This window comes from Podarcis pityusensis, assembly GCF_964106645.2.
Source record: "Podarcis pityusensis genome assembly, chromosome: 14".
Lineage (NCBI taxonomy): Eukaryota > Metazoa > Chordata > Lepidosauria > Squamata > Lacertidae > Podarcis > Podarcis pityusensis.
The window spans coordinates 2441745-2467419 of record NC_138039.1 but is presented as its reverse complement, the minus strand read 5'-3'; the positions used below and the strand labels follow the sequence as shown (position 1 = coordinate 2467419).

At 49.6% G+C, this 25675-nt stretch overlaps 1 protein-coding gene across 1 annotated transcript in view; it reads left to right on the top strand.

Annotated features, from left to right (window-relative positions):
• The first annotated feature begins 13014 nt into the window (after positions 1 to 13014).
• FOXK1 (forkhead box K1) overlaps positions 13015 to 25675 on the top strand; it is an 87715-nt gene continuing 75054 nt past the window's right edge. The window contains exon 1 of the mRNA XM_080981056.1: positions 13015 to 13442. Within this exon, the coding sequence (XP_080837182.1) occupies positions 13030 to 13442 (413 nt within the window). The 5' untranslated portion in view covers positions 13015 to 13029. The remainder of the gene's footprint in view (positions 13443 to 25675) is intronic.

Here is a 25675-nt window from a genome sequence, read left to right as displayed (position 1 = left end):
AACCTCACTTCTCACAGCGAGGGAACCGCCAGAAGGCCCTCGGAGCTGGACCTCAGTGTCCGGGCTGAACAATGGGGGTGGAGACATGCGGTCAGTGGACTAGGGTGACTACGTTGGTCCCCTAAATATTCCTGGTAAATTAAAATATTAAAGCCTGGCTCCTTCTTCTCAAATCCCAGGAAGCTTTTGCCCATCTTAGGGAGGGGGCCCAAGAGCCTTTACACCACCTCCCCAAAGCCCACCTTGGTTTGGGAAGCAGGCAGGAGCACTCCAGTATCTTGTCAAAGGCCTGGCATCCCTAAAGGCCAGGAAGCTGCTGCCGACTTAGGGAGGTGCGATGCTCATGCACATGTTAGGACATTGTGACATTGCCCCCCCCCATCACCCTCACAAGCTGGCACCTCTGGCCCTAACCGTTCCCTACGGAAAATTTCACCGCACACCCCTGAAGAGGAATTTGGGGGTTTGTCTCCTCACACTATTTCCAGCAGAAAGCTAAGCTTGCACTTTGAAGCTGCAACTCCTTGGCTAATCAGGAGAACGGCCTGTGATTTGATATCGGGGTCAGCAAGCCCCCATTTGCACCAAAATAAGGTGTTTGCTTTGCATTAAAGCGATAGCTTTGCTTAAGAATCCCTCAGTCCGGCTGCACCCGTTAGGATAATCTTTCCTTGCCTAATGAGTTTGGAAACGCTTCTTGCCATTGAACGAGGGTCTCTTGCAGACAGCGGTGCGGCGGTCAGAGTTTGTGTTTGTGGGTGCTGTTCAAAAGGGATTTGAAAATAGGAAACACCCATAATTGGCCCTGCTTGCTGGGATGCTCTTTAGAAGAGATCCAGCCCATCTCGGGCCACTTATCTTGCGCCAGAGTGTGTGTTTGCTTACTGAAACACAAGCCCAGCAGAGAGCAAAAGAGAAATCTATCTTCTTGTCCCTCTTTCCACCAAAGGCCTTCTATTTGCCCAACACTGGGATACCGAGGCACGGGGATATTAAGTCAACATGGCCAGCAGGGATCTCTTTGTCCCTCACAATGGACACCTCTGCACCACGCTCCAAAGCCCAGCAACCAGAGATAGCTTTCTCCTCTTCAATTCCCATCCAAGCCAATGTGATAGCTCCAACCACGGTTCCTGTTGGTTCATTAGGTAGACTACGGTCCAACAATAGGCGATTGCAGTCCTCCCAAGGTGAGGAGAAGTGACCTAAGCCCGGCAGGACAGCTTACTCTATGCCATTAACCCCTTCATGTGTTATTTAGACTTACGCATATTAGTTGTATGAGGCTGCTTACCCCCCAGCAACGTCATGAAGGTGGTCTTTTTGAGCATCCTCCCCCAAATTCAGTGTTTCGGGAACTGAATCTGGTTTACCCTCTTGGGTGCAACTCCAGGTATACATGCCCTGCTTATAAATGGCCATAAAAAACTAAATAAAGGAATGGGAATTTGTAAGTGTGGTTATATATGAATGATTGGAAGCAGGAGCTGTTAGGTGTCTGATTTCTGAAACGAGCCAAGACTGTTAAAATCCAGCTGTATCCCAGTGGGCTCAATAAGGCAAAATCTATGTTGTATATCCTGATTAGGTGATATTTCCTTTAATTTCGAGCTATTTAGCCACCTGGACAATTTACATATTAAGCCCTACTGTGAAAGCCTTTGAAGTCTCAGGCTGATAAGGCTTCCATTTCTAAAAATGGTAAGTGCATGCCGTTGACTGCAACCACACTGTAATGAACCTAATTAATGATATTTGCATGCATAATGATTAGCATTCTCGTCTAATTGTGGTCATTAGGTTCCCAGCTCCGTTGCAAAGGGAGCTTTTGTTTATGTCATTAATGTTTTAAATCTATTTTTACTGAGAGGTTATCTCCTAGGTCGGACAAGCCCACAAAGGGGCCATTTCTATGGCAGGTCAGGAAGTCCACCAACAGGTGAGACCTGCACAGGTGATAATGTGGTCATCAAGGCAAACCTGTTGTGGTAACAATACAATTTCAACATCAAAATGCACTGGCCTGACAGAAGCACATAATCTGAGTGATTTGGAGGGGGGTCTGCGGAAACACATTCACTGCATTTTGTTTGTTTCTCTGGAACAAAGGAACTTCAAAGGCATGCTAACATCAAACTGCCAAATGACAAGTCATCAAGAGGCTCAGGCTGTCACTTGTGGAGTGAATCAGGACTGTGTATTTTCATTGCACTATGGACTCAGCTGCCATTAGTCAAAAAACAGTGTTTTGAATGTGTTATAAACATGCAGCACCAGATGGCGACGGAGAGTAAAAAAAAAAATCTATGCGATTTTCCATAGCATTTTTTTTCTTTTGTTATGATTTAATTTCTGACTTACAGTGGATTTTTTCCTGTGTGTAGATCCACCCTATGTGTGTTAATTGGCTTGCCAAAACACCAACAACGGGGTTTTTAAATGTGAATAGCCGCTGTTAATAAAATAATTATCCCAGCCCATAATTTTCTGCATGCTGTTTCCTTCTGACCTCTCCTCACCCACAAGCATGAGTATATGTCTACAACTCAGTGGTGTAATGTTGGAAAATGTCGATCACTTCTCCTACCTGGGCACTTATCTTTCCACAAGGGCCAACATTGATGCCGAAATCCAGCATCACCTGAGCTCTGCACGTGCGGCTTTCTCCCGATTGAAGTGCAGAGTGTTTGAGGACCAGGACATTCACAGGGAAACCAAAATGCTTGTTTACAAAGCTATTGTACTACCAACCTTAGTATACCTTGCTTCTGAAACATGGACCACTTATAAACGCCATCTGCAACTCCTCGAAAGATTCCATCAACGATGTCTCAGAAAAATTCTACACATCACTTGGGAAGATAGGCGAACTAACGCCAGTGTACTGGAAGAAGCAAAGATCACCAGTGTTGAAGCGATGATTCTTCAGCATCAACTTTGTTGGACTGGTCATGTTGTGTGGATGCCTGATGATCGTCTTCCAAAGCAACTACTCTATTCCGAACTTAAAAATGGAAAGCGTAATGCTGGTGGTCAACAAAAGAGGCTTAAAGGCTGTCTCAAGGCAAATCTTTTAAAATGTAGTATAAACACTGACCACTGGGAAACACTTGCCTGCGAGCGCCCCAGTTGGAGAACAACCTTTTACCAAAGGCGTCATGGACTTTGAAGACACTTGAACTCAGGACGCAAGGGAGAAACATGCTAAGAGGAAGGCACGCTTGGCACTTCCACACCATTATCAACTCCCACCCAGAAACCTATGTCCCCACTGTGGAAGGACGTGTGGATCCAGAATTGGCCTCCACAGTCACTTATGGACTCATTGTTAAAACCGTGTTCATGGAAGACAATCTTACTCGGCTACAAGGGATCGCCAAAGAGAGAAGAGACCTGCAACTCAGGAGAGCACTTCATGTATCTGATGAAATAAAGGACCAAAGCTTATAGAATAAATTTGCTAGTCTTTTGCTGTGTTTGTTGCAAAAACTAGAAGAGCTTTGTTGCTGGCATCCATCTGTCTCAAGAGACAATGGAGTAAGCCTCTGGGGGTGAAGTCAAACCACTGTGTTAACAGCATCAGAGTGACCTTTCCGGGGCACAACCTGGGCAGTGTGTCTGGAGGTCCAGGGCTGCCTACACGACAAGTCCTCTCTCTCAGCCTGTCAGGAGTGCGTGCAGGAGCCAGGCCCTCTGACCAATAGGACTCTGCAGGACTGGGGCCTTCCTAAGTTTGTTCTGAAGAGGCAAGGTGTGGCCGCACAGGTGAGGCCGCTTGGTGGCACCTGGTGGCAAGAGCTGGGAAGGGATATAAGGTCTGCATTTTCCCTTTGGCTCTTTGCCACAGCAACATGTTCCCTGCCTTGCTGCATTTGACTCCTCGATCCTCGGACACCTGACTTTGTGACTCCTTGCTTCTTGATTCTCAGACCCTTGGCTTCTTGACTCCTGGCTTCCTGACTCCTGGCTTCTGGACTCCTGTTCCTGCTCCCACCCCACCGTCTTGCCCCCGGTCCCAACGTCCCCAGCCAGGACTTCGATCGCCAGTGAACCGGACCGTGACACAGCCTCACTGATGGGGTCCAAAGGAAAGCAAATCAATATGTTGGGCACCAGCTTGGCTGCAAGAGTTGCCAGAAGGCGGCGTACAAGGCGCCATCCAACCATCTAAGGGAATTCACTCTGGATTTGTGTAGGGTTTACTCCTTAACTCCTCCTTCTCCCCAAAAAATCCCGCAAGCCAGCAGAGGTTTAGGATCAGAGTTTCCTTCTCCTGGTTGGGCTATATTTCCGGGGTTTTTTTTAGAAATGTATTGTTTATGTTCCAGGTGGATGAGCCCTCTGGAAATCATCTCTCCTTGACTGAGCTCAGAATGGTTCTGTTAACTAGCGGCAGAAATAGGCTATACACAGTGCGGACTGGCTGTTTTCTGAAAGCACCAAAACCCTCTCTCAGAACAGTGGAGCCCGTGGACATGAAACGAAGCTGAATATTGCAAAGTTCAGGACAGATTCCTGTTTGTTGTTGTTGAGTCGTTTAGTCGTGTCCAACTCTTCGTGACCCCCTGGACCAGAGCACGCCAGGCACTTCTGTCTTCCACTGCCTCCTGCAGTTTGGTCAAACTCATGCTGGTAGCTTCGAGAACACTGCCAACCATCTCGTCCTCTGTCGTCCCCTTCTCCTTGTGCCCTCCATCTTTCCCAGCATCAGGGTCTTTTCCAGGGAGTCTTCTCTTCTCATGAGGTGGCCAGAGTATTGGAGCCTCAGCTTCAGGATCTGCCCTTCCAGTGAGCACTCAGGGCTGATTTCCTTCAGAATGGAGAGGTTTGTTCTTCTTGCAGTCCATGGGACTCTCAAGAGTCTCCTCCAGCACCAGAATTCAAAAGCATCAGTTCTTCGGCGATCAGCCTTCTTGATGGTCCAGCTCTCACTTCCATACATCAGTACTGGGAAAACCATAGCTTTAACTACACGGACCTTTGTTGGCAAGGTGATGTCTCTGCTTTTTAAGATGCTGTCTAGGTTTGTCATTGCTTTTCTCCCAAGAAGAGAATTCCTGTTTAGGGAAGTTTTTAAATGTTGGATGTTTTATTGCACTTTTAATATTCTGTTGGGAGCCACCCAGAGTGGCTGGGGAAACCTAGCCAGATGAGCAGGGTATGAATTATTATTATTATTATTATTATTATTATTATTATGATAAAGAACTTCATCACACAACATGTAAACTTCAGAACTCGCTCCCAAAGGAGGCGGCGATGGCCGACAACTTGGATGGAGGAGACGGCTATTGAAGGCTCCTGGCCACAACAGCTCTGCTCTGCCTCCCTGCTCAGAATCAGCAATGCCTCTGAATACCCAAGAAGGAGAGTGGTCTTGTGTTCAAATCCTGATTGCAGGTTTCCCATTGGAACACCTGGCAAGAACAGGACGTTGGACTAGATGGGCCACGGGTCTGATCCAGAGGCCTCTTCTTAGGTTCTGGTGCCGGTTGGGGCTGATAAGAGCCGTAGTCTGAAACTTCCAGAGGAAGCTTGGGGGAAAGCCGTTTTAGGGGAAAAAGCAGCAGCCTGCTCATGTTTGCATCCACTCCTGCATGCCTTCACACGCTTCCATTTCCTCTCAACCCATTCTGCTTACAATTTCATGTCCTGAAACTCACGGATGCGATTAGGTAAGCACAAACAAAGGCTTGCATGAGCAACATGAGAGCTGACGGTAAAAGGCAGGTAAGAACGACTGGAAAGAAAGAAATTGCATTCTACTGCACCACCACTCCCATGTGCCCAGGATCGCCCATGACGAAATAGGCCTCCTTCTACGCACAATTCAGGCTGTGTGTTTGGCACAAGCTTCTGCTTTCAACATACCTGAAAAGCATCCTATTCCCAACCTGGAGAGGACTAAGGAAGGCGCTTGGATAGATAAGTTTTGCACACTTCGGCATGTGCTGCTGCATCCAGGTACAAGCTTTGCACACTAAGATGCTGGAGCTTAAGAGACTGGGACAGCTTTTACCTCCTGCCCAGGGCTCCTGTGTTTTTATGGCACAGATCGAAGCACAGCTTTGTGCAGTGAAATGGTTGGCAAGCGAGCGTCTCCTGTTTATGTCTACCTTTTGGGCATCTATTAAAAGCAACATGAGTTCTGCCCGGGGAAAGATGCGAATGTTAGGCTGGGAGCGCTGCCACCTTTTAATTCCCCCCCCCCCCCCCGTGTGGCTCCCAGGCTGTCAGTTGATCAGCACAAATCCAGCATCCCAGAGGGCGAGCTGTGTCAAACAGGCTGCCGCAGAAAACAAACCAAGAAAAAGTCTCGTACCACCAACAAATGTGTTAGGGCAGAGCTCTCCAAACTTTTCATGTTGGAACCATTCAACGCAGAGTTTGCAAAGCTCTGGGTTATGGCATTGAGAAAGTGCCGTCTGCAAAAGTGCATCCCATAACAAATACGGCCCTTTGTTGCTTTTGTTCCAAATTCAGTTACAAGTTAAGCTTTGCCCAATAAAACACGTGCAGTGATAACTTTATTTCATAAATTCACAGAGCTATATAACAGATATGTAAATGGTTCTGTAGTCTTAATTATATTTTCTGGTCATGTTGTGATTGCTTTCCTTTACCTTTTAAAATGTTTTTTGTATTTCTTTCTTTTTTGTATTTCTTTCTTTTCTTCTTAACTCATTTCCTTGTAATATTCTTTAAAAAATATTAAAATAAAATAAAGCAATACAAAAAAATACCAGTGTAAATTTCTACACTGTCTTGCAGGAATAACATTCTTCACAAAGTACTGTATAGCCTCTCTAAAGATCGAAAAAACAAAACAAATAATAATCCTGTTTTATGCAACCCCCGAGCCAAGGAGATAAGTAACTCTGCAACCTTTGCAAGACATCTGAAGACAGCCCTGTATAGGGAAGTTTTTTTGTTTAATGTTTTATTATGTTTTTATATCTGTTGGAAGCTGCTCAGAGTGGCTGGGGGCAACTCAGTCAGATGGGTGGGGTATAAATAATAAAATTGTTGCTGTCCCTCCATCATTAAAAAATACAGCGTAAGCCCAGCTGTGCAACCAGATCCCCAGCCTCAGTTAGTGAGTCAAGATAAAAAGGTAGGTTTTTAAGACGCGTTTGAAAATAGCCAAAATGAGACCTGTTTAATATCATCTGGGAGAGTATTCTGCAATTGTGGGGGCCACCACCAAAAAAGCCTTGGCCCCTGCGATAGCCAGCCTCACCTGCTTGCTGGTGGGCATCACAACAGATTAGATGTAGATTATAGATTAGATTCAATCCCCACAACCACATTGTGAGGCAGGGTATGGCGAGAACTAGTGCCCCAAGCTTGTTTGTTTAGCAGAGTAGCAGAACTTTGCTTGAATTCCAACAAGACCCAGGCAGCCAAAAATGTCTTTCGTAAGATTCACTAAAGCATAAATCACAGAGTTTGTTGCTGGTTCCCTAGCAAGGCAAAACTCAGCTCATTTTAGAGCAAACCCAGTTTCCAGGAGTAAAAAGAATCGCACCACACGAATATAAATGCAAAAATGAAAGCGAGAACAGAATAGCAAGAGGAGAAAGAGAGAATAACGGGGCACCCCGGGCAGACAAGTTGATATAGTCTTGTCTCCGAAGCAAATGGCCTTGAAGTCTAGAGAAAGCATAGAAGGAAAACAAGAGCTATGCTCTCTCTACCTTGGAGAGACCTGATAACCTTTTGAACACTAGAATGTACCAGAATGTTTCTGGTGGCTTCTGTACTCCACAAAACTTATTCCCTGACAGGTACTGCAGCCTCGGGAGTATTTGAAGTGACGTGAACCGCCCCAAGATCTTCGGATGAAGGGAGGTTAATGGAACAGTAACAACATAGTAATGAAAGTGAAATTTTTAGAAGTTTGCAAACCTCCTGCCCCATTTTGCAGTTGGGGCAGGCCTGAATTGTATTAGTTTCATCAAATATTTCTTAGCCACACCTGACCAGCAGATTCCAGGGTGGCTTGTGTTCAAAAGTGCAATTTAAACAATTTAAAAACAAGGAAGCACAGTAAAAGAGAAGACACACACACACACACCCTTAAAGTTTTAAAAATAACAGAACATAGTTAAAACCAACCAACTAACACTGACCAACCATCTAATTACTTAAAATGCCAGCTGCGAAATTAGGAAGATGGTACAATCTTGTGCCATAAATCCCGTAAGACCCGAGGTGTTTGTCTTCCTTAGGGTGGGCATTCCAGAGATTTGGGGAGCCACCACAGAAGAGGCCCCCTCCTTTGCAAAAGCCGAGCTTGCCACTAATAAAGAGAGCCAGTGTAATGCAGCACTCAGAGTACTTGTGAAAGAGCAGGGTTCGAATTCTCTGCTCAGCCATGAATCTCACTGGGTGACCTTGGAAGCGTCGCTCAGCCTAACCTACCTCACAAAGTTGTTGTGAGGACAAAACGGGGGAGGAAGAGAACCATGTCCACCACCTGGAGCTCCCTTGAGGGCAAAGCTGGTGGACATAATAAATATAATACAGAACTAGCATTTGCATCAGGCTTGAGAGAGGTCTCCACAAGGCCACTCCATGAACTGGTGGCAGACACAAGACCTGAGCTGCTTACAGTGCATGCTTCGTGACACGGCTTGGGCGGGGAGCTGAACCTGGTGACTGCCTACCTGCCAAACAACTCTCATCATTTCAATAGCACAGAACCTCACCCCCCCTCCCAACACGATGCATGTTTTCCCGGAAGTAAGCAAAGCCTTTGTTGACTTTATTCTCTCTATTGTTGTTATTTAAACCGAAGGCTCTTGGGGCAACAGCCTGCCTCTTTCCCCTTCTCATGTAGAAGTGTCGTGTTGCATATTGATGGCTGCCTTGTTTTATATGCCAGCCCCATTTAAAATTCTCTTTTTTTTGTATTGGGCGAGTGAGGTTATATGCCTTGCACATACATTGGCATGGCTGTATTGACTGATGGATTAGTTATTGTTACCGTATTTCTTAATTGTGTTGTTGTCTTGTGATTATTTGCTGTGTTTTACATCACTATGGCATGCCCTGAGGTCGATTATGACAAGGGGGCTGGATATACCGTATTTTTCGCTCCATAGGGCGCACTGGACCATAAGGCGCACCTAGTTTTTAGGGGGGGGGGAAATAAAGGGGAAAAAATTATCCCCCCCCCCCAGCCACAAAGAGCAAAGAAGCCAAGAGAGCGAGTGGGATCCATCCCGCTGGCTCTCTTGGATTCCCTTTTTAGCCGCGGGGCGGGGGCGGGGGAAGCCCGAGCTTTGCTTCACCTTCGCTGCTGCTATCCACAAGCCCAGGGTGCGCAGTGGGAGTTGGCGCTGTGCTCCCCACCCGGGCTTCAGGCTGCTATCCGCAAGCCTTCGGAACCCAGCGGGAACTCTCCAGGCTTCAGCGAAAGCCTGCATTTGCTCCATAGGACGCACACACATTTCCCCTTCATTTTTGGAGGGGGAAAAGTGCGTCCTATAGAGCGAAAAATATGGTAAGTTATATAAAATATTTTAAAGGCATGTAAAGAAAAGAAAAAATCAGCAAGGGGGCACCCATCTGAAATCCTAATCCTAAACCCCCGATTTGGTTTCCCTGTCCCACTGAAAATATCTGGACTTACTTCTACGTAAACATGTTTAGAATCAGGCTGCCCTTATCTGAGGCTGCATTTGGGCAGACTAACCTTGCTTCTTAACATTGCTGTTTATTGTACTGCTATTGTATTTAGATTGCAATCTCCTTGGGGCAAAGCCCTTGTGTTTGTTGCTTATGTCATTCCAAGTCTGTGCACGTTGATATGCCATATTGCTATACAAACAAGCAACACAGCTCCACAAACTTACTCCTACAATAAGCATTGTACGAATTTTAGTGCTGGAAGTTGCCTCTGGGCATTTCAAGCGCCACAACGGCAGTGTGTATTCCTTCCTGCTGCTTCTCAGTCACTACTGTGTCTTGACACCACTGTGTCTTGTGAGGGGATGCATTGATGTTCGCAACTCCAAGCCTATCATCCCTTTTGCAATCGGTCCCCAACAAGAGAATGGCAGAGCTTCATTTGCAAAATACCTGGGAACAATCGTTTATGAAGCATAATGAGTTGTTGAGACCTCACAGAGCTACAAAACTTGTTGTTGTTGTTGTTTAGTTGTGTCCGACTCTTCGTGACCCCATGCACCAGAGCATGCCAGGCACTCCTGTCTTCCACTGCCTCCCACAGTTTGGTCAAACCCATGTTGGTAGCTTCAAGAACACTGTCCCACCATCTCGTCCTCTGTCGTCCCCTTCTCCTTGTGCCCTCCATCTTTCCCAACATCAGGGTCTTTTCCAGGGAGTCTTCTCTTCTCATGAGGTGGCCAAAGTCTTGGAGCCTCAGCTTCAGGATCCATCCTCCCAGTGAGTACTCAGGGCTGATTTCCTTCAGAATGGAGAGGTTTGATCTTCTTGCAGTCCATGGGACTCTCAAGAGCCTCATCCAGCACCATAATTCAAAAGCATCAATTCTTCGGCGATCAGCCTTCTTTATGGTCCAGCTCTCACTTCCATACATCACTACTGGGAAAACCATAGCTTTACTATATGGACCTTTGTTGGCAAGGTGATGTCTCTGCTTAAGAGTGGTTTAACGTTCAATCCCTCTTCCCAGGTAAGCACTGGGAATGCTAGCTCTGTGAGGGGAATAGCAGACCCTCCAAGTGACCCTATTTTCCAAGGATGTCCCTGATTTAGAGAAGCCGCCCCAGTTTCTCATTTGATCTTGGAATGTCCCACTTTCCCTTAGATGTCCCCATTTTCACTGGAGAAATGTTGGCGGGTATGGAAGAGGGGCCTCCTAACAACTCACGGCAGCGGCGCAGCGTGGGTTGTCAGCACCCGGGGCAAGGCAAGTAATTTGCGCCCCCTAACCCGGGGCAAGGCAAGTAATTTGCGCCCCCTAACCCGGGGCAAGGCAAGTAATTTGCTCCCCCTAACCCAGGGCAAGGCAAGTAATTTGCGCCCCCTAACCCGGGGCAAGGCAAGTAATTTGCGCCCCCTAACCCGGGGCAAGGCAAGTAATTTGCGCCCCCTAACCCCTAACCTGCCGCCGCTGCCAGCTTCTTCTTGCTGCTGCCTGGGCTGGTCTGGTGTGGTTCTCTCCCGCGCTCAGCGCTGCGCTGGGCGGCCGCTGCACTGTCCCTCCCCCAGATAGTCCCTCGCTCTCTCTCCGCACCGCACACCTGGCACCCACCCCCTCCACAGTGGGCGGCGACCCAGCGGCTTGGATCGGATTTGCACAGCCAGCACTGCAGTGAGAAAGAGTGAGTGAGCCAGGTAGGGGCAGAGAGCTGCGAGTGCGAGCGCACCCCCCCCAGATGTTGCGCCCGGTGCGGCCGGGCCCCCCTGCACCCCCCACGCTACGCCACTGACTCACGGCACCCTCTGCAAACTACAGTTCCCGTAGAAGCCAGGACAGTTAAAATGGCACCGTAGCTCTTTAAATGCATAGTGCGGGGAAGGGGCGTTATCGTGTCAGGCGGATGCACAACCAGGTACCATCTGAACTCTTCCTTCTGACTGCAATCTCCGCGTCGCCTCTCTGCCACCGGGGACTGGATGGCTTCGCACCCGGGGCTCAGAGCAGCCAGCACCGCCGTGCTCGTCTTCCGCGGCCGCAACCCTCCCTTCCAAGAGCGTTGTGCAGTACCGCCCTCGCCTCGTTCCCCTACCCCATTGCCTTTTGAAATAAAAAACCCCCAACAGCTGCCTGCAATGGAGAGCGAAGGGCGAGCACGTGCTCTACCCCCCCCCAAAACCCTTGCTCAAGCGCCTTCTTCGCTCCCATGCAAACCCGTTTCTCACGCGCCGACACGCCCCGTCTCCTAACGTTGCACGAGCACCCACGCACTTTTTATTTTATTTTTTGCACGGCTCTTCCCCGGCCCAGAGACGGAACTGCAAAGGGAGAAGGGGAGGGCGCGCGCACATGTTTGCGCGCGCAATTTTGTTTTTGTTTGTTTTCCGTGCCACGCGGTTCGCGGCGCTGCCCCGTCCGGTTTCCGCCCTTTGCACGAGGGCGCTTATGCGCCTTTCCTTCCCATGTCGCCGTCCCTTTGCAGAGGGGAAGGAGGAAGCGGAAGGGAGAGCGTGGCGCGAGGAAGGAGGCGCTCTGCGGAACGGGCACTGGCACCCCAACGTGGCACCCCTTTCCCCTTGCAAAAGCACCCACAACCGGGGGCATTAAGCGAGTGCCCCGGTGTGTTTTCACCCGCGTCGCCCCGCCTTTGGGAAAGGGAGAAATAACAGCGGGGACGCACCCTGCGAAAAGGGCACCTTCACCCAAACTCTGTAACCCCCTTCACCCACCCCAGGGGCATGACAGCGAGCACCTCCGGGTGCGTCGCCCTGCTTTTGGACCGGGGCGCTGGGAGGAAGAAATCGACGACACAGCCACGCCAACCCTTGCGCGCCCCTTTGGCCCGGCGGCTGCTCCCCCACGTACCCACCCAAGGGTGCAGAGCGAGCGCCTGTGCGTCCCCCGTCCCCCCAGCGTTGCCTTGGGGTCGGGAGACGACTTGTGGGGCAGAGCCAGACCAAGCACAAAGTGGCCCTTGCTCCCCGAAGCCGTGCGCCCCCGTTCCGCCCGCGGGCCACCGGAGCGTGCGCCTTTACGCGCGCTGCCCTGTCTTTGGGGAGCGCACTCCCCCGAACCCGTGCGCCCCCCTTTATTTTTGCAGCTCCCCCACCCCAGGGCGCTGCGTGTGGGTGTGTTTTCACCCCATTGCCAGGTCTTTGGAGGAAGAGGAGGAGGCAGTCGGGGAGGGAGGGGATTGCGAAGGAGAGAAGCGCCCCGGACCCCGTGCGCCCCGTCTCCCGATCGCGGCCTGCGAGCGCGCCGCCTGGGCAGCCCGGGCCTCTCTCCCCGCCCGCCCGTCCGCCCGCCTCCCCTCCCGCGGCCCCGCCCCGGAGGCCGGCGGTGCGTAGTCGGCGGCCGCCCCTGCCTGCCTGCCTGCCTGGGCCGCCGCCGCCGCGAAGATGGCTGCAGCCGCGGGCGAGGACGGGCCCGGCGCGAGGGCCTTGCTGGCGCTGCAGCGCGCCGCGCCCTCGCCGCCGCTGCCTCCCGGGGCGCCCGCCGCCTCGCCTCCCCAGGGCCCGGGGCCGGCCCCGATCCCGCCCGCGCTGCCCCTGGCCGTGCCGTCGGCCCTGGCGCGCCTGCAGGGCCGCGACGTGGAGTTCGTGATGCGCCAGGCGACGGTGACCATCGGGCGCAACTCGTCGCAGGGCGCCGTGGACGTGAACATGGGCCGCTCCAGCTTCATCTCGCGCCGCCACCTCGAGCTCTCCTTCCGCGCGCCCCACTTCTACCTGCGCTGCCTGGGCAAGAACGGCGTCTTCGTCGACGGCGCCTTCCAGAGGAGGGGAGGCCCGGCCCTGCAGCTGCCCCCGCAGTGAGTCGTGGGAATGGGCGACACGCGCGCGGGCAGGCTGGCGTGTGGGGATTTGGGGTGGGAGGACAGGCGTGCAAGCTGCGGGGTGGGTGGGGCTTAGGGAGACACGCGGGCAAGTTGGGTCGTGAGGATGGGGCTTAAGGAGACGCGGGTGCAGACTGGGTCGTGGGGATCTGGGTTAGGGAAGCATATGCACACGCTGGGTCGTGGGGAAGGGGGTTAGGGAGAGGTGTATAAGCTGGGTTGTGGGGGGGGTGCAGGCACACACACGTGTATAGGCTGGTTGTGGGGATGGGGGCATGGAAGACCTGCATGTAGACTGGGCCATGGGGGTGTGGGAGATCCATGTGTAAGCTGCGTTGTAGGGGTGAGCATTAATGCAACCCACAGATGAGGTGTGTTGAGAATTTGTGGTGGTGGGATGTTAACCCACGAGGGTTAACACCCTCAACATAAACACCATATACACCTAGGCAGGGGAAACCACACATGCGCATGAACAGGTCCTGGGAAGAGAGGTTGTGGGAGGGTGAAGGAAGGGGAGCCCCCTTAGGGTGTTGTAGGGGGAGCTTATGCGCAAAGGGGGTGCCAGTCCTGAGGTGGAGACCCACAGGTGTCCCTTGTGTTTATTGGCAGGGAAAACCCTTGTGTGGGCTAATGGGTCTTCAGAAAGAGAGTTGAGGGAAGAAAATGAGATGCTTATGTGCGCGCGTCTATGTGTATTGTGTATTAATAAATGGGTTTTGGGGAAGAGAATTGGAGGACCGCATTTTGCGGGAGCGGGGTTATTCTTTTGAAAGCCCACCCCACCTGGAGTAAGGCATCCCAGTTTCCCAGAGACAGTCCCTGGATTTACACCTCAGTCACCTGACAAAATCCATCTCCATCAACAGAAGTTGAAAAGTGTCCCTGGATACATTGGAAAAAAATCTGGTAACCTTAATCTGGAAGGGAAACCCACAGGGGTGTGGGGGAAGACTACTGACTACCTTTCATGTGGGGAGGAGAGAAGGAAGCCGAGCCCCACGTTGAGAGTACATAATAATAAAATTATTATTATTGAAAGTTTGCATGTGTCAGTCTCACAGGTCTTCAGAAAGGGATCCCCAGCCTGAAAGTTATCCTGCGGGCGGGTGTATTTTTATTTTTGAAAATATTTACAGGCTGCCTTGCTGGAACAATTCTGCCCAAGGTGGCCAACGAAGGAGAAGCATTAAAAAAAGAAAAGAAATTGACATTAAAATAGAATTCAGCCGCTGTGTGTGTGTTTGACAAGGAGCGCTTGCATGTGGTTTGAATCGGTCTTGTGAAGGGGGTGAGGAACAGGAGGAAGGAAACTTTCGCACGTGGGTTTGGGTGTTAAGAAAAGGGTGTTTGTCGGGGGGGGGGGAACCCGTCTGTGGGAGTGAAACCCCATGACTCTTGTCAGGTGGAGCCACACGTGGGTTTTACGGGTCTTGGGAATGGGGGCGGAGGAATGGAAGGGCGTCCCCCAACAGGCCTTCCATGTGGGTTTCCCCCCCTAAAATAATCTCATTAATGGCAAGCAGCCTTGGAATAATTTGTATGCTGAAAGGCAGGATGTAAATAATGGCAAATCAAGAAAGTCCGAAAATATACGGACTTTTAAAAGCGGGGTTTGGGGGTCTTGGGAAAGGGGAACCTACTTGGGAGGGGGAAGCCCTGGAGGGGGTCGACGTAGGAGGGTGGGTTTGCGAGCCGTGGTCAAGGGGAACCCCCTCTGGGGTGGCAGTTCTTGAGATGCCCCTTCTGAAGGGGAACCCCAAACTATTTCTGCGTTTGTGTGTATTTTGGCACGGAAAACCCACACCCACTCTAAAGGAAAGATGTTGGGCTTGGAAAACTGGGGGGACGAAAGAGAGTCGAGTGTGGGTTTCTGCCTTGAAAAGGGGGAACCCCATATGTGGTTTAAGGTGTGGAGGGAAGACTTATGCGTTTGGAGAGAGAAAAGGGATCTTTCTCTGAGAAAGGGGAACCCAGGTACCTAGGTGTGGGTGTCTCCATTCGAGCAGGGTGGGGGGAAAGATGGCCGTGGGACAGAGAGGGAGAATGTTGGGGGCAGGATCCCCCATCCTAGGAATGAGTTGGTGAGCAAAACTCGGAGCGTTCTGATCTCAGGCGAATTTCCCCTTGCGGTCATCTGATAATTAATAGAATAAACTAGGTCCCAGAGCTGAATTGTGCCCACTGAGAAATGGGTTTCCTTGCGCCTCCTGCCCTGAGATGGGCAAGGAGGATCTGCGAGCGGCACTAAGTTGGCGATGGGATGGAGGCCTGCCTGTCCGCATGGAAACCCGGCTCTCTGCAGTTGCTCCGTGGTGGAGGAAATGGACTCTGCGCATGCCTCAGAGCCCTCTTGTCTTGCTGCATGTTCCAGGACGGAGTTTGAGCAGGTTCTGAGGCGGGGTGTTGGTTGAGACAAATAGGAAATAATCTAGGTTGGCGATGGTCCGTCAGCAGTAAAAAGAAAAACGATTATGAGTGGATAAGTACAGAGTACAGGAAAAGCGTTGGAAGATGGAGCTCTGGGGGACGGAATCATCCCTATCGATCCCTGAATCCGCCTTGTTTGTTCTCTTATTAATTTCTTTTCTTTTGAAATGGCTCGGGGCTGCAGCAGACTTGCAAGGCCCAGCTCCCTCATCTTAAAGGTGATTCCTCCTGGGATGGTGTGAGAGAGATAGAGACAGAGCCTGCCTTCTGGGGGGGGGGGGGGGAGCAGGCAGGACGCCCTGGGGTCAAATTGGGGATTTTGAGGAGGCAGATGTCTGTTGAGCTCCCCGTCTAAGCAAGACAGTGGGCCCTGAAGCAGATGTGTAGAAATGGGGTTCCCCTCAAAGAGAAGGTTATTTTCATTTGAAACGCATTGGTTAAAGCTGAATTTTGGCGCAGATGTTCATTTCGGTGCCCTTAACTCATTGTCGGAGTTTTAAGGTCTACGCAGCTCATGATGGCTGTGGGGCACCATCTTGAATTGCGACGCACTTGCATCTCTGACCGTTTCTGCAATTGAGAGATGAGTTGCAGTGATGGCCAAACTCGGCCCTCCAGCTGTTTTGGGACTACAGTTCCCATCATCCATGACCACTGGTCCTGTTAGCTAGGGATGATGGGAGTTGTAGTCCCCAAACCCCTGGAGGGCCAAGTTTAGCCATCGCTGATTAGAGGGACCCAAACTTACATCTGCGATAAATTTCAGCGCTAACAGAATAATTTCAAACAAACCCACGAAAAGAGTTGTTTGTGCTGGGAGACAGTGAGACAAGCCAGAGCTTTGTGAGCTAGCGGATGGAAATGGCAGTTTTTATCTAATGAAGCCCAGAGACCATATGGACATGTGAAAGGGAAGGATTCTGCCATCGAAGCAGGAGATGACTTCTTTTCCACGACCTGCTCCAGGCAATCTGTGGCGAACGCAGTGGTTGCATTCGCAGGTAACGGTAAACCGTGGTTTAGCATTGCACGGACAAGCTGCAGGAAGGGCAAGTGAAATGTTGGGCTTGTGCATTTCCCGTCCTCCCAAATTGGCTGGCATGATGGGCTTTTGCCAAGATTAGTGCCATTTGCGGAGAATATGGTGTCCTACCAATGCTGGCTGACAGCGAACTCCGGTGAGTTTAAAACGTGCCAACTTTGAAACCAGGGGGGTATGAACTTGGCTTGTTTAACCAACTAGCATCCAAGATGGGATTCAGCCGGCATTCTTTGAAAGCGAAACTAATATCCCCAGAAACCATCCCGGCTGTGTGCTTAGGAGGAGAGGGGAAGGCGACTGCCCAGTGTTTACTCAGTGCACCGTATCCATGTTCCGTAAACCATGTCTTGCAAACGCAGCTGGGACTTTTGGGGCAAAGAAAGGAGAAGGACCTGGAGGAAAGTTGAAGTAGGAAAATAATGCCTTGGGGAGCAGCAGGGCAAGATGGAGAAGCCAGTTGTTTCTTGGACTGAAGAGCACAGTTGGTTAGCCCTGCTTAAACCGTAAATGACAATACTCCCTAGTTGGGCTGGGTTTCGCTGCACCATGGGGGAGAGAGAGAGAGATTCCTGAGGGATATTGGCTTTCTGGGGGGTGAGGATAAGATTCCACTGATGGAAAAAGCAGAGCGACAGCTGTCGGCCTGCCACAGGGGCAAACTTTGCCAAAGGAGATGGAAAGCACCTTGGTCCACAAAGAACGGACGAGTTATGCGCGTGAACATGTTCCTCTTTCTCCGATGCTGCCAAGATAAAGCAGACTTCATCCGTACAAAATCACAGTCCCTTGTTGGTTGGTTGGTTTTCCAGTAGGGTACCCAAATCATGGCCTAGGAATCCCACTTGGTCCTGCAAGAGCGGAGAAGAGGCTTTTGATGGAGGTTAGGGGTTAGAGGAGAAGCTGCCTCTTCATTCGCTGCAGCAAGATGATCCGGGAACCTGGTTGTTGATAGGGAATTCTCCGCTAGTGACCAGGGTGCAAGCAAGTTCCTTCTCGACTTTTCCTGCACAGCCATGACATGCTCTTGGATTGCGTTGCGCATCAGTGTCGCGTTCCACCCCAACAGGGGCAGGCCCATTGCAGTGGTTTCCAAACTGTAGGCCAGGAAACCTCTGGAGTTCCTTCAAAGCAGGGTGCTCCCTTGTGGCGCTGGATTGTGGCCTTCATTCTGCTCCTCCCTGTACGTTTTTCCGTAGTGTCGACATGACACTTCCCTCCCTTCCCTCACCCCATTCAACCTACATTTACCATTTCTGCATGCATGCTTTAAAAAACTTCCTGGGCTTTTTTTTTTTTTTTTTTTTTTTTTTTTGCAGTAATGGTAAAATCCGGATTAAATGGGGAAATTATATTGCGTTGCGTTTGGAGGAAGGCGGCATGGTGTGGGCACTGTGGAATCTTAAACTTTTAGAAGGGACCCCAAGAATCATCAGTGCAGGAATCACAGCTAAGTTGTGCGCCCCGGTTCATTCAGGGCAGTGACAAGACCCAAAACGTTTGGCACGTGCTTCCTTTGAGCCCAGCGTGTGCCCAGGGACTTGTCCCAGAATCTTTCCTCTTGTCTGTGTTTGCTACTGTTGTGGACTGGAGGACAAGCGCTGATTCTGTTGTTTGATGCAGAAAGGGGTTCCTTGACAGCAGAGAGGGTTGTTGTCGTTTTTTTAGGAAAACCCCTGGCATAGTGGCATGAAGTGTCCATCTGTCAAAATGCCACTTTTGAACATCTCCCCACATGCACAGCGTTGCTTAGATGTGCCATTATTATAAGGTGCCCTAAAACTTGATATTCTCCATTCTGGGGGTGGAGGATAATGCAATTTCTCTTCCTCCCCGCAGACCCAAGGGCACGACTCTTGCTCACCAGCCTCGTATCTAGCAGATCCGTTGTTTTTTTAATAAGTTGCTTTTTCTGCCGGCTGTTTTCCTTGTGTTTAGTAATTTTGTTATAAATCCCAAGCCGCTTGCTTCCTCTGAGGCATTTGGGCTTTGAAATGTTTTCCTTTTTCGAAGGCGATACCCTTCGACTATGTCAGTATAATTAATTTCTGCTTGTAAAACAAGCAGCTTTCTCTTTTCCTTTCCCCTCCGATTCCTTTTCTCGGGGAGCTGGGGGCATTCTTGTACTTTTCCCATAAGCTCTTGTGTACCTTGTTATTTCGTTTACCGAATTGCAGTTGTCGTTGCCAAATGGAAGGAGAGCGAAAAGAGACAGCCTCTCACTCGTGGTTGGAGAAATCCTTTCTCCTTCCAAGCCCTTAAAGGAGAGGAGGTCTTAATGTACACTGGCTTACATGCTGCGGGGAACCCTGAACAATAAAATGTCTTCTCGGCCACTGTTTATGATCACAGTAAATAAACGGCACGCCCCTCCCTTTCTGAGTTGTAAAACAGATGATGTAACTCTCCCCCCCCCTTTTTTTTCCTGAATGGAATTTGCCCTCCAGTTCCTGCAAAGTAAACAGTTCCAGTTTTTCCTGTGTTCTTTACGGCACACGAGCATTTAGGCCTCGACTGCAGAAATGTTTCTTTGCAGCCTTTATGTTCCCTCAGCCGCAGATGGTTTGCGAAATGAAGTTTGCTCGCCTCTTACTTGCGAGGAGATCGGCTGATACAGAGTAAATTTGTACGTTACCTGTTGCATCCAACGCTGGAAGGAGGGGGGGGGAAGCAGCGTGGGAATTCAACTCCGTCACTTTTTAGGTTCGTCATGTGCCTTCGTGTGTGTGGCTTTTGTTTCCAGATGCCACTCACAACAACGCTTTCAAGGATTTTTGCCAGGAGAAGGAGGAAGGAGAGCTCTCTCGGCTGCAACGCCCTTCTCGTATGCTTCCCAGAGGGATCTGGTTGGTCCCAGTGGGACACAGGATGCCTTGCTGGGTGAGTTCGGGACCTGATCCTGCAAGCCTCTTCCTGTGCTCCCGAACGCCGTTGCTCGCTCATCAAGCAGCAGCAGAACCAACTCTTAATGCGCTTTATGAGTAGTTGTACTCTTAAAAAGCAGAGACATCACCTTGCCAACAAAGGTCTGTATAGTTAAAGCTCTGGTTTTCCCAGTAGTGATGTATGGAAGTGAGAGCTGGACCATAAAGAAGGCTGATCGCCAAAGAATTGATGCTTTTGAATTCTGGTGCTGGAGGAGATTCTTGAGAGTCCCATGGACTGCAAGAAGATCAAACCTCTCCATTCTGAAGGAAATCAGCCCTGAGTGCTCACTGGAAGGACAGATCCTGAAGCTGAGGCTCCAGTACTTTGGCCACCACATGAGAAGAGAAGACTCCCTGGAAAAGACCCTGATGTTGGGAAAGATGGAGGGCACAAGGAGAAGGGGACGACAGAGGACGAGATGGTTGGACAGTGTTCTCGAAGCTACCAGCATGAGTTTGACCAAACTGCGGGAGGCAGTGGAAGACAGGAGTGCCTGGCGTGCTCTGGTCCAGGGGGTCACGAAGAGTCGGACACGACTAAACAACAACAACTAGTAGCATTTATTAAATTTGTCTGCCACCCTTCATCTGCAGATCTCGGGGGGGGGGGGGGGTTCACAACATAAAAATACAATAGGAAAACACAAAATACATGATAAAAGCAAGAACAACAATAAACCAATAGCTCACCCTCCCACAAACACATTTAAAAGGGATATAAGATGTTAATTGGCCATAGGCTTGGTTGAAGAGGAATATTTTTGCCTGGCGCCTAAAGGGATCTAAGGAAAGTGCCAGGCGAGCCTCCCTAGAGAGAGCATTCTGCAAGTGGGGAGCCACTGCAGAAAAGGCCCCGTTCTTGTGTTGCCGCCCTCCAGACCTCTCATGGAAGAAGCACACAGAGGAAGGGCCTCTGAAGATTAATGCAGAGTTGGGATGGTTTATATCAGGCATAGGCAGACTCCGGCCCTCCAGATGTTTGGGACTACAGTTCCCATCATCCCTGACCACTGGCCCTGTTAGCTAGGGATGATGGGAATTGTAGTCCCAAACATCTGGAGGGCCGGAGTTTGCCTATACCTGGTTTATATGGAGAGAGATGGTCCCAGAGGTATCGCTTTCTTGAGCCATTTAGGGCTTTATAGGTTCCAACCAACACTTTGAATTGGGCTCAAAAATGAATTGGCGGCCAGTGCAGTCAGGTGTCACATGTTCAAACTGTCTTGTCCTGATGAGCAGCCTGGCTGCCAAATTCTGCACCAGCTGAAGTTTCCGAACTGACTCCAGAGGCAGCCCCAGACAAAACGCATTGCAGTAATCTAACCTCGAGGTGAGCAGAGCAGAGAAGTTAGGCTATCCCTGTCCAGATTGGGGCACAGCTCGGCCACCAGCCAAAGTGCGCCACTGAGGCCACCTGAAAATATAAGCGTTATGTACAATTCACTGCAGCTCTGGGACATAAGCGATTGCTTCCTTTGCACAGCTTGGGAGTCAGAGCTGAGAGAGAGGTAGGCGAAGACTACATCGTCGCATAACGGCCGGTGGCATCTTTGCATTTGCAAGGACTGCCGTTCAGGCTCTGTGTCACCCGAGCCATTTTATGCCCCCGTGACGAAGGAGGGATTTGAACTCGAGTCGGGCAATTGTATCTCCATGGATGATGCTTGTTTTGTACTGGCATCCGCTGGCTGTGTCTCCCTGAGAATATTTGGCCCGGTTTGCAAATTGGCAAGTTCCATACTTCTGGCACAATCTTAATTCCTCCGGCTAAATATTGAATATGAAAATATTTAATATCGTTAAGGGGAAGAGCTTGTAGCTCAGTGGCAGAGCTTCTCCGTTGCAAGCAGAAGGCTGAGGGAGACTCCGGCCTGAAATCCCAGAGAGCAGCTTCCAGCCCGTGTAGACAGTACTGAGCTACATGGAACAATAGTCTGCTTCAGTACAAGGCAGCTTCCCATGTTCCAAACCCCAAACCCTACACTTTTATTGCTACGGGAAATACATCCTGAATCGTATGCGCACTTGTGAGATGTTGCAAGCCGGCCATTTCTGTTTCAAATAGGATTCAGAGTCTGCAGAAGTATACAGTGGTACCTTGGTTTACAACCATAATCCGTTCCGGAGGTCCGTTTGTAAGCCAAAACAGGTTGCTTACCTAAGGTGCGCTTTCACCAATGGGGCCTCAAAAAAAAAATGTTTTAATCAAAAAAAAAAAAATGCGTTGTAATCCAAAAAAAGTTTGTAAACCAGGACATGCACTTCCGGATTTGAGGTGTTTGTAATCCAAAACATGCAAACCATACTGTTTGTAAACCAAGGTACCGCTGTACAGTGGTACCTCAGGTTAAGTACTTAATTCCTTCCGGAGGTCCGTTCTTAACCTGAAACTGTTCTTAACCTGAAGCACCACTTTAGCTAATGGGGCCTCCTGCTGCTGCCATGCCATCGGAGCACGATTTCTGTTCTCATCCTGAAGCAGAGTTCTTAACCCAAGGTGCTATTTCTGGGTTAGCGGAGTCTGTAACCTGAAGTGTATGTAACCTGAAGCATATGTAACCCGAGGTACCACTGTATTTGAGAATTGCTCCACAAGTCTGAATTATTTGCACACACAAAAAGTGGCAAAGCTTTAGGAAGGGTGCCTCGTATGTCCCTCTCTTCTGCCTTCTAATGTTTAAAGTTTACATTGGCTCCATTAGGAGAATGCCATTATTTTGGGGCCTTCCCTCCTGGAAAGAGTTGTGCCTCTGGATAGAGGAGAGTTTTTATAGCTTGCTGGAAACTTCGCCAGGTCTCCTGTGTTGCTTCCACGAGGGTTTATGCTTTATGCTCTGCTTCAGACAGAATGTCGCCGGCAAGGAATAGGCTCGTCTTTCGCAGCTGTGTCGTTTGCAGGATTTGTGTCCACTTCGCAGATGAGACAGCGCAACTGTGAAAAATAATTAAAGCACCATCGCACAGGGACGGATTGGGAGGCCGTTTCACAGGGGTCATTGCGATCAGGGCTAAGCAAGCTCAGCTTGAAGGCAGGTCGTGAAGTGAAAACACAGATGATTAACCAGAAATGCACTTTCTGGTAGGACGACGCTGTCAGTTCTTGAAAGAGATCTGTTTCTGTGACATGCAGCGAGCAAGGAGTTTCTGAGAATCCCAACTTCCATTAACCCTCATTCCCACCAAACACACCGAGAAGATCCTGGCTACTTTTGCTGCAAGGATAAAATATGTCAGAGGCTCTGGAACCAAAAATAGAGGGAAAGCAACAACAAAAGCTTCCAGACATGGGGGGCTGCCTGCAGATGTCTATGAAAAATTCTATAGCTGTTTAACTCTATATCATTTGTAGATTTGTGTGGAAGGAGCACACATAGTGCTCCTGAACTTAGATCGTAGATTGCTGCAGTATGGACTTTTTCTTTAAAATGGGGGGTTGGCTGGCTATCCGCTTTCTTGACCCAAACTGGTGACCTCCAGGCAATTTGGACTGCCATTCCCATCCGCCCCCAGCCAGAATGGTGGGCACCAGGTTGCAGAAGGCTGCTGTAAAGGAAGCAGGTACCTATTTATCTGCTTGCACTGGTGTGCTTTCGAACTGCTGTAGGTTGGCAGAAGCTTTCTATGCAGGGATTCAAAAAGATGCAGGCGATATTGTTAACTGCTGCTTGGGTTTCTAACCTGCCCTTCACAATAGTGCCCCGGGACTGGTTGCAGCGATGTAAAAGTGCAAGCATTAAAATTAATTAGAACAATTTGCAAACAGAAGATTAGGGGAGGTCCTGTGTGTGTATGTATCAGGAGTCAAATGGTGAAGAGGCTTCAGCATATGACGGAAGCATATGACAGTGCAGGTACGAGGCACTGTCAGATTTATCTTAGGGCATTCCTTACTCCCAGGCCACCATATTGATGACATTGCCATCCTGGGGTCCTTAGGGAGGACGGGTGTGATATTTGCAGCAATAGCAACAGTGGTAGTAGCAGCGATAACTATGCAAAGGCCAGTTTTGCAAGCCAGAGCTAGCCTCGTATTCCCTTTCTTTACGGTGTTGACATTAAAAAGCAAGTATCTGAAAGCCCAAAGTCACTCATGCAGTCTTCTAATTTGCAGGGCTGAGCTCTCGTCGTTGCCAAAGGCTCGTTGTGGCTTCTGCGCTCTTGTGTTTTGATGATCTCACAAACCACTTGGACGCTCCATTCTTGCGGTTAAAACAACATTATCAGGGTGTGTGTGTGTGTGTGCATTTGTTTTTCTGCATGCCCAGGGTAAGAGAGAACAGCAAGGCCCGTTCTCTGAGGAACTACTTTCACCACATAACCACCAGTGCAAAACCAGAGCTGTTTCTTACACACCTTTTTCCTAATCACAAGTTCCTCTGCTGTTCTGTTTTCTACAACTACACAACAGAAGCTCAAGTAGCAAAATTTCAATCATCTTCCATTTCCCCTTCTTTTAAGATGCGTCTGTGTCTGTTAAAACAAACCCACGAGACGTATTCCAGCCATTAGCTTTTGCACCGCTGACTTTGATGGAGAGCTAAGCATCGACTTAAATATTTCTGGCGGTATCGGTGGGGCATAAAAGAGCCTAATTCTGCTTGGATCATTCCCCGTGTTCTTAGAGGTGCACCCTGCGAGTGCATTTTGCACTTTGCCATGGCTGAGCTGTTCTAAAAAATCAAGCCAGATTTCTGCCCCGAAGTGCTTACAGTGTGAGCTTTGACCAGGTAGGTGTAGACCAGGGATGTCCAACAGGTCGATCGCGATCTACTGGTCAATCCCTGCGAGCTTTTGGTTGATTGCAGTCGATCGCTGCCCCCCTTCTGGCCCTGCCACCTCGCCCTGCCCTCCATTGATAGAGAACGGAAGACGTAGTTTACAAACCAAGGCCGTTTTCCCTCCAGCGATCCTTCGGTGAGTTGCTGTTTCTCTTTGACCCCAAAATAATGTAAAAATGTTGTGCCCCCCCAAAAGCTAAGCAACTTATGCCTACCAAACCCTTCCTAAAGAAAGCTCAACAACTTTGACCTGAACCCCTAAAAAACGGGGGTAGATCACTGCCAGTTTTTTATTCTATGAGTAGATCGCAGTCTTTTGGAAGTTTGCCACCCCTGGTGTAAACAACAGAGGGATCTGGCTGTCTGAACGTTTAAAAACTGTTTTGGAAGAGGATGGCCCACCTTTTCAGACAGAGCAAGTGAGGAGGAAGTCCTGTTCATGTTTTACGCTGTGTTTTTAGACAGAAGACATTGTATCGTTATTTCTTTGCCTGGCAGCAGCTTTTATCCTTGTTTTGACCATTATTTATAAAGTTTAGGGAAGCTTTAGAGCAGCCTTTCCTAACCTGACACCTTCCAGATGTTTGGGACCACGATTCCCATCAGCTCCAGCCAACACTTGCAGGGTCTTATGGGAGTTGTAGTCTGAAAACTTTTGGAGCACAGGAAGATGCCCTAGCTAGAGCAAGGTGGAAAAATGTGGCCGGCCACCTTGAAAGTGACGTACGTGCCCAGGAATGTGAAATACTTTCTCAAGTATTATGCAGATCTTGTCTTATAGGAATCTGAAGTAGTTTGTTTCCTAGCCCAGTCCTGGAGTGGGGGCTTGAGGATGACTATCCAGTGCAGCTCAATTAAGCTGTGCGTCTGTTAGCGCGATCCTAGCTCTCATTTCATTTGGGTGCAAGAAAGGGGAGTAACTCTGCAACCCAAAAGCATTGGTGGGCAGGCAGGAGGATTGCAAACTATATGCAATCATTTATTTTGAATAGGTTTATTCCAACCATAGTTTTTTAAAGACAGAAGCTGATTATG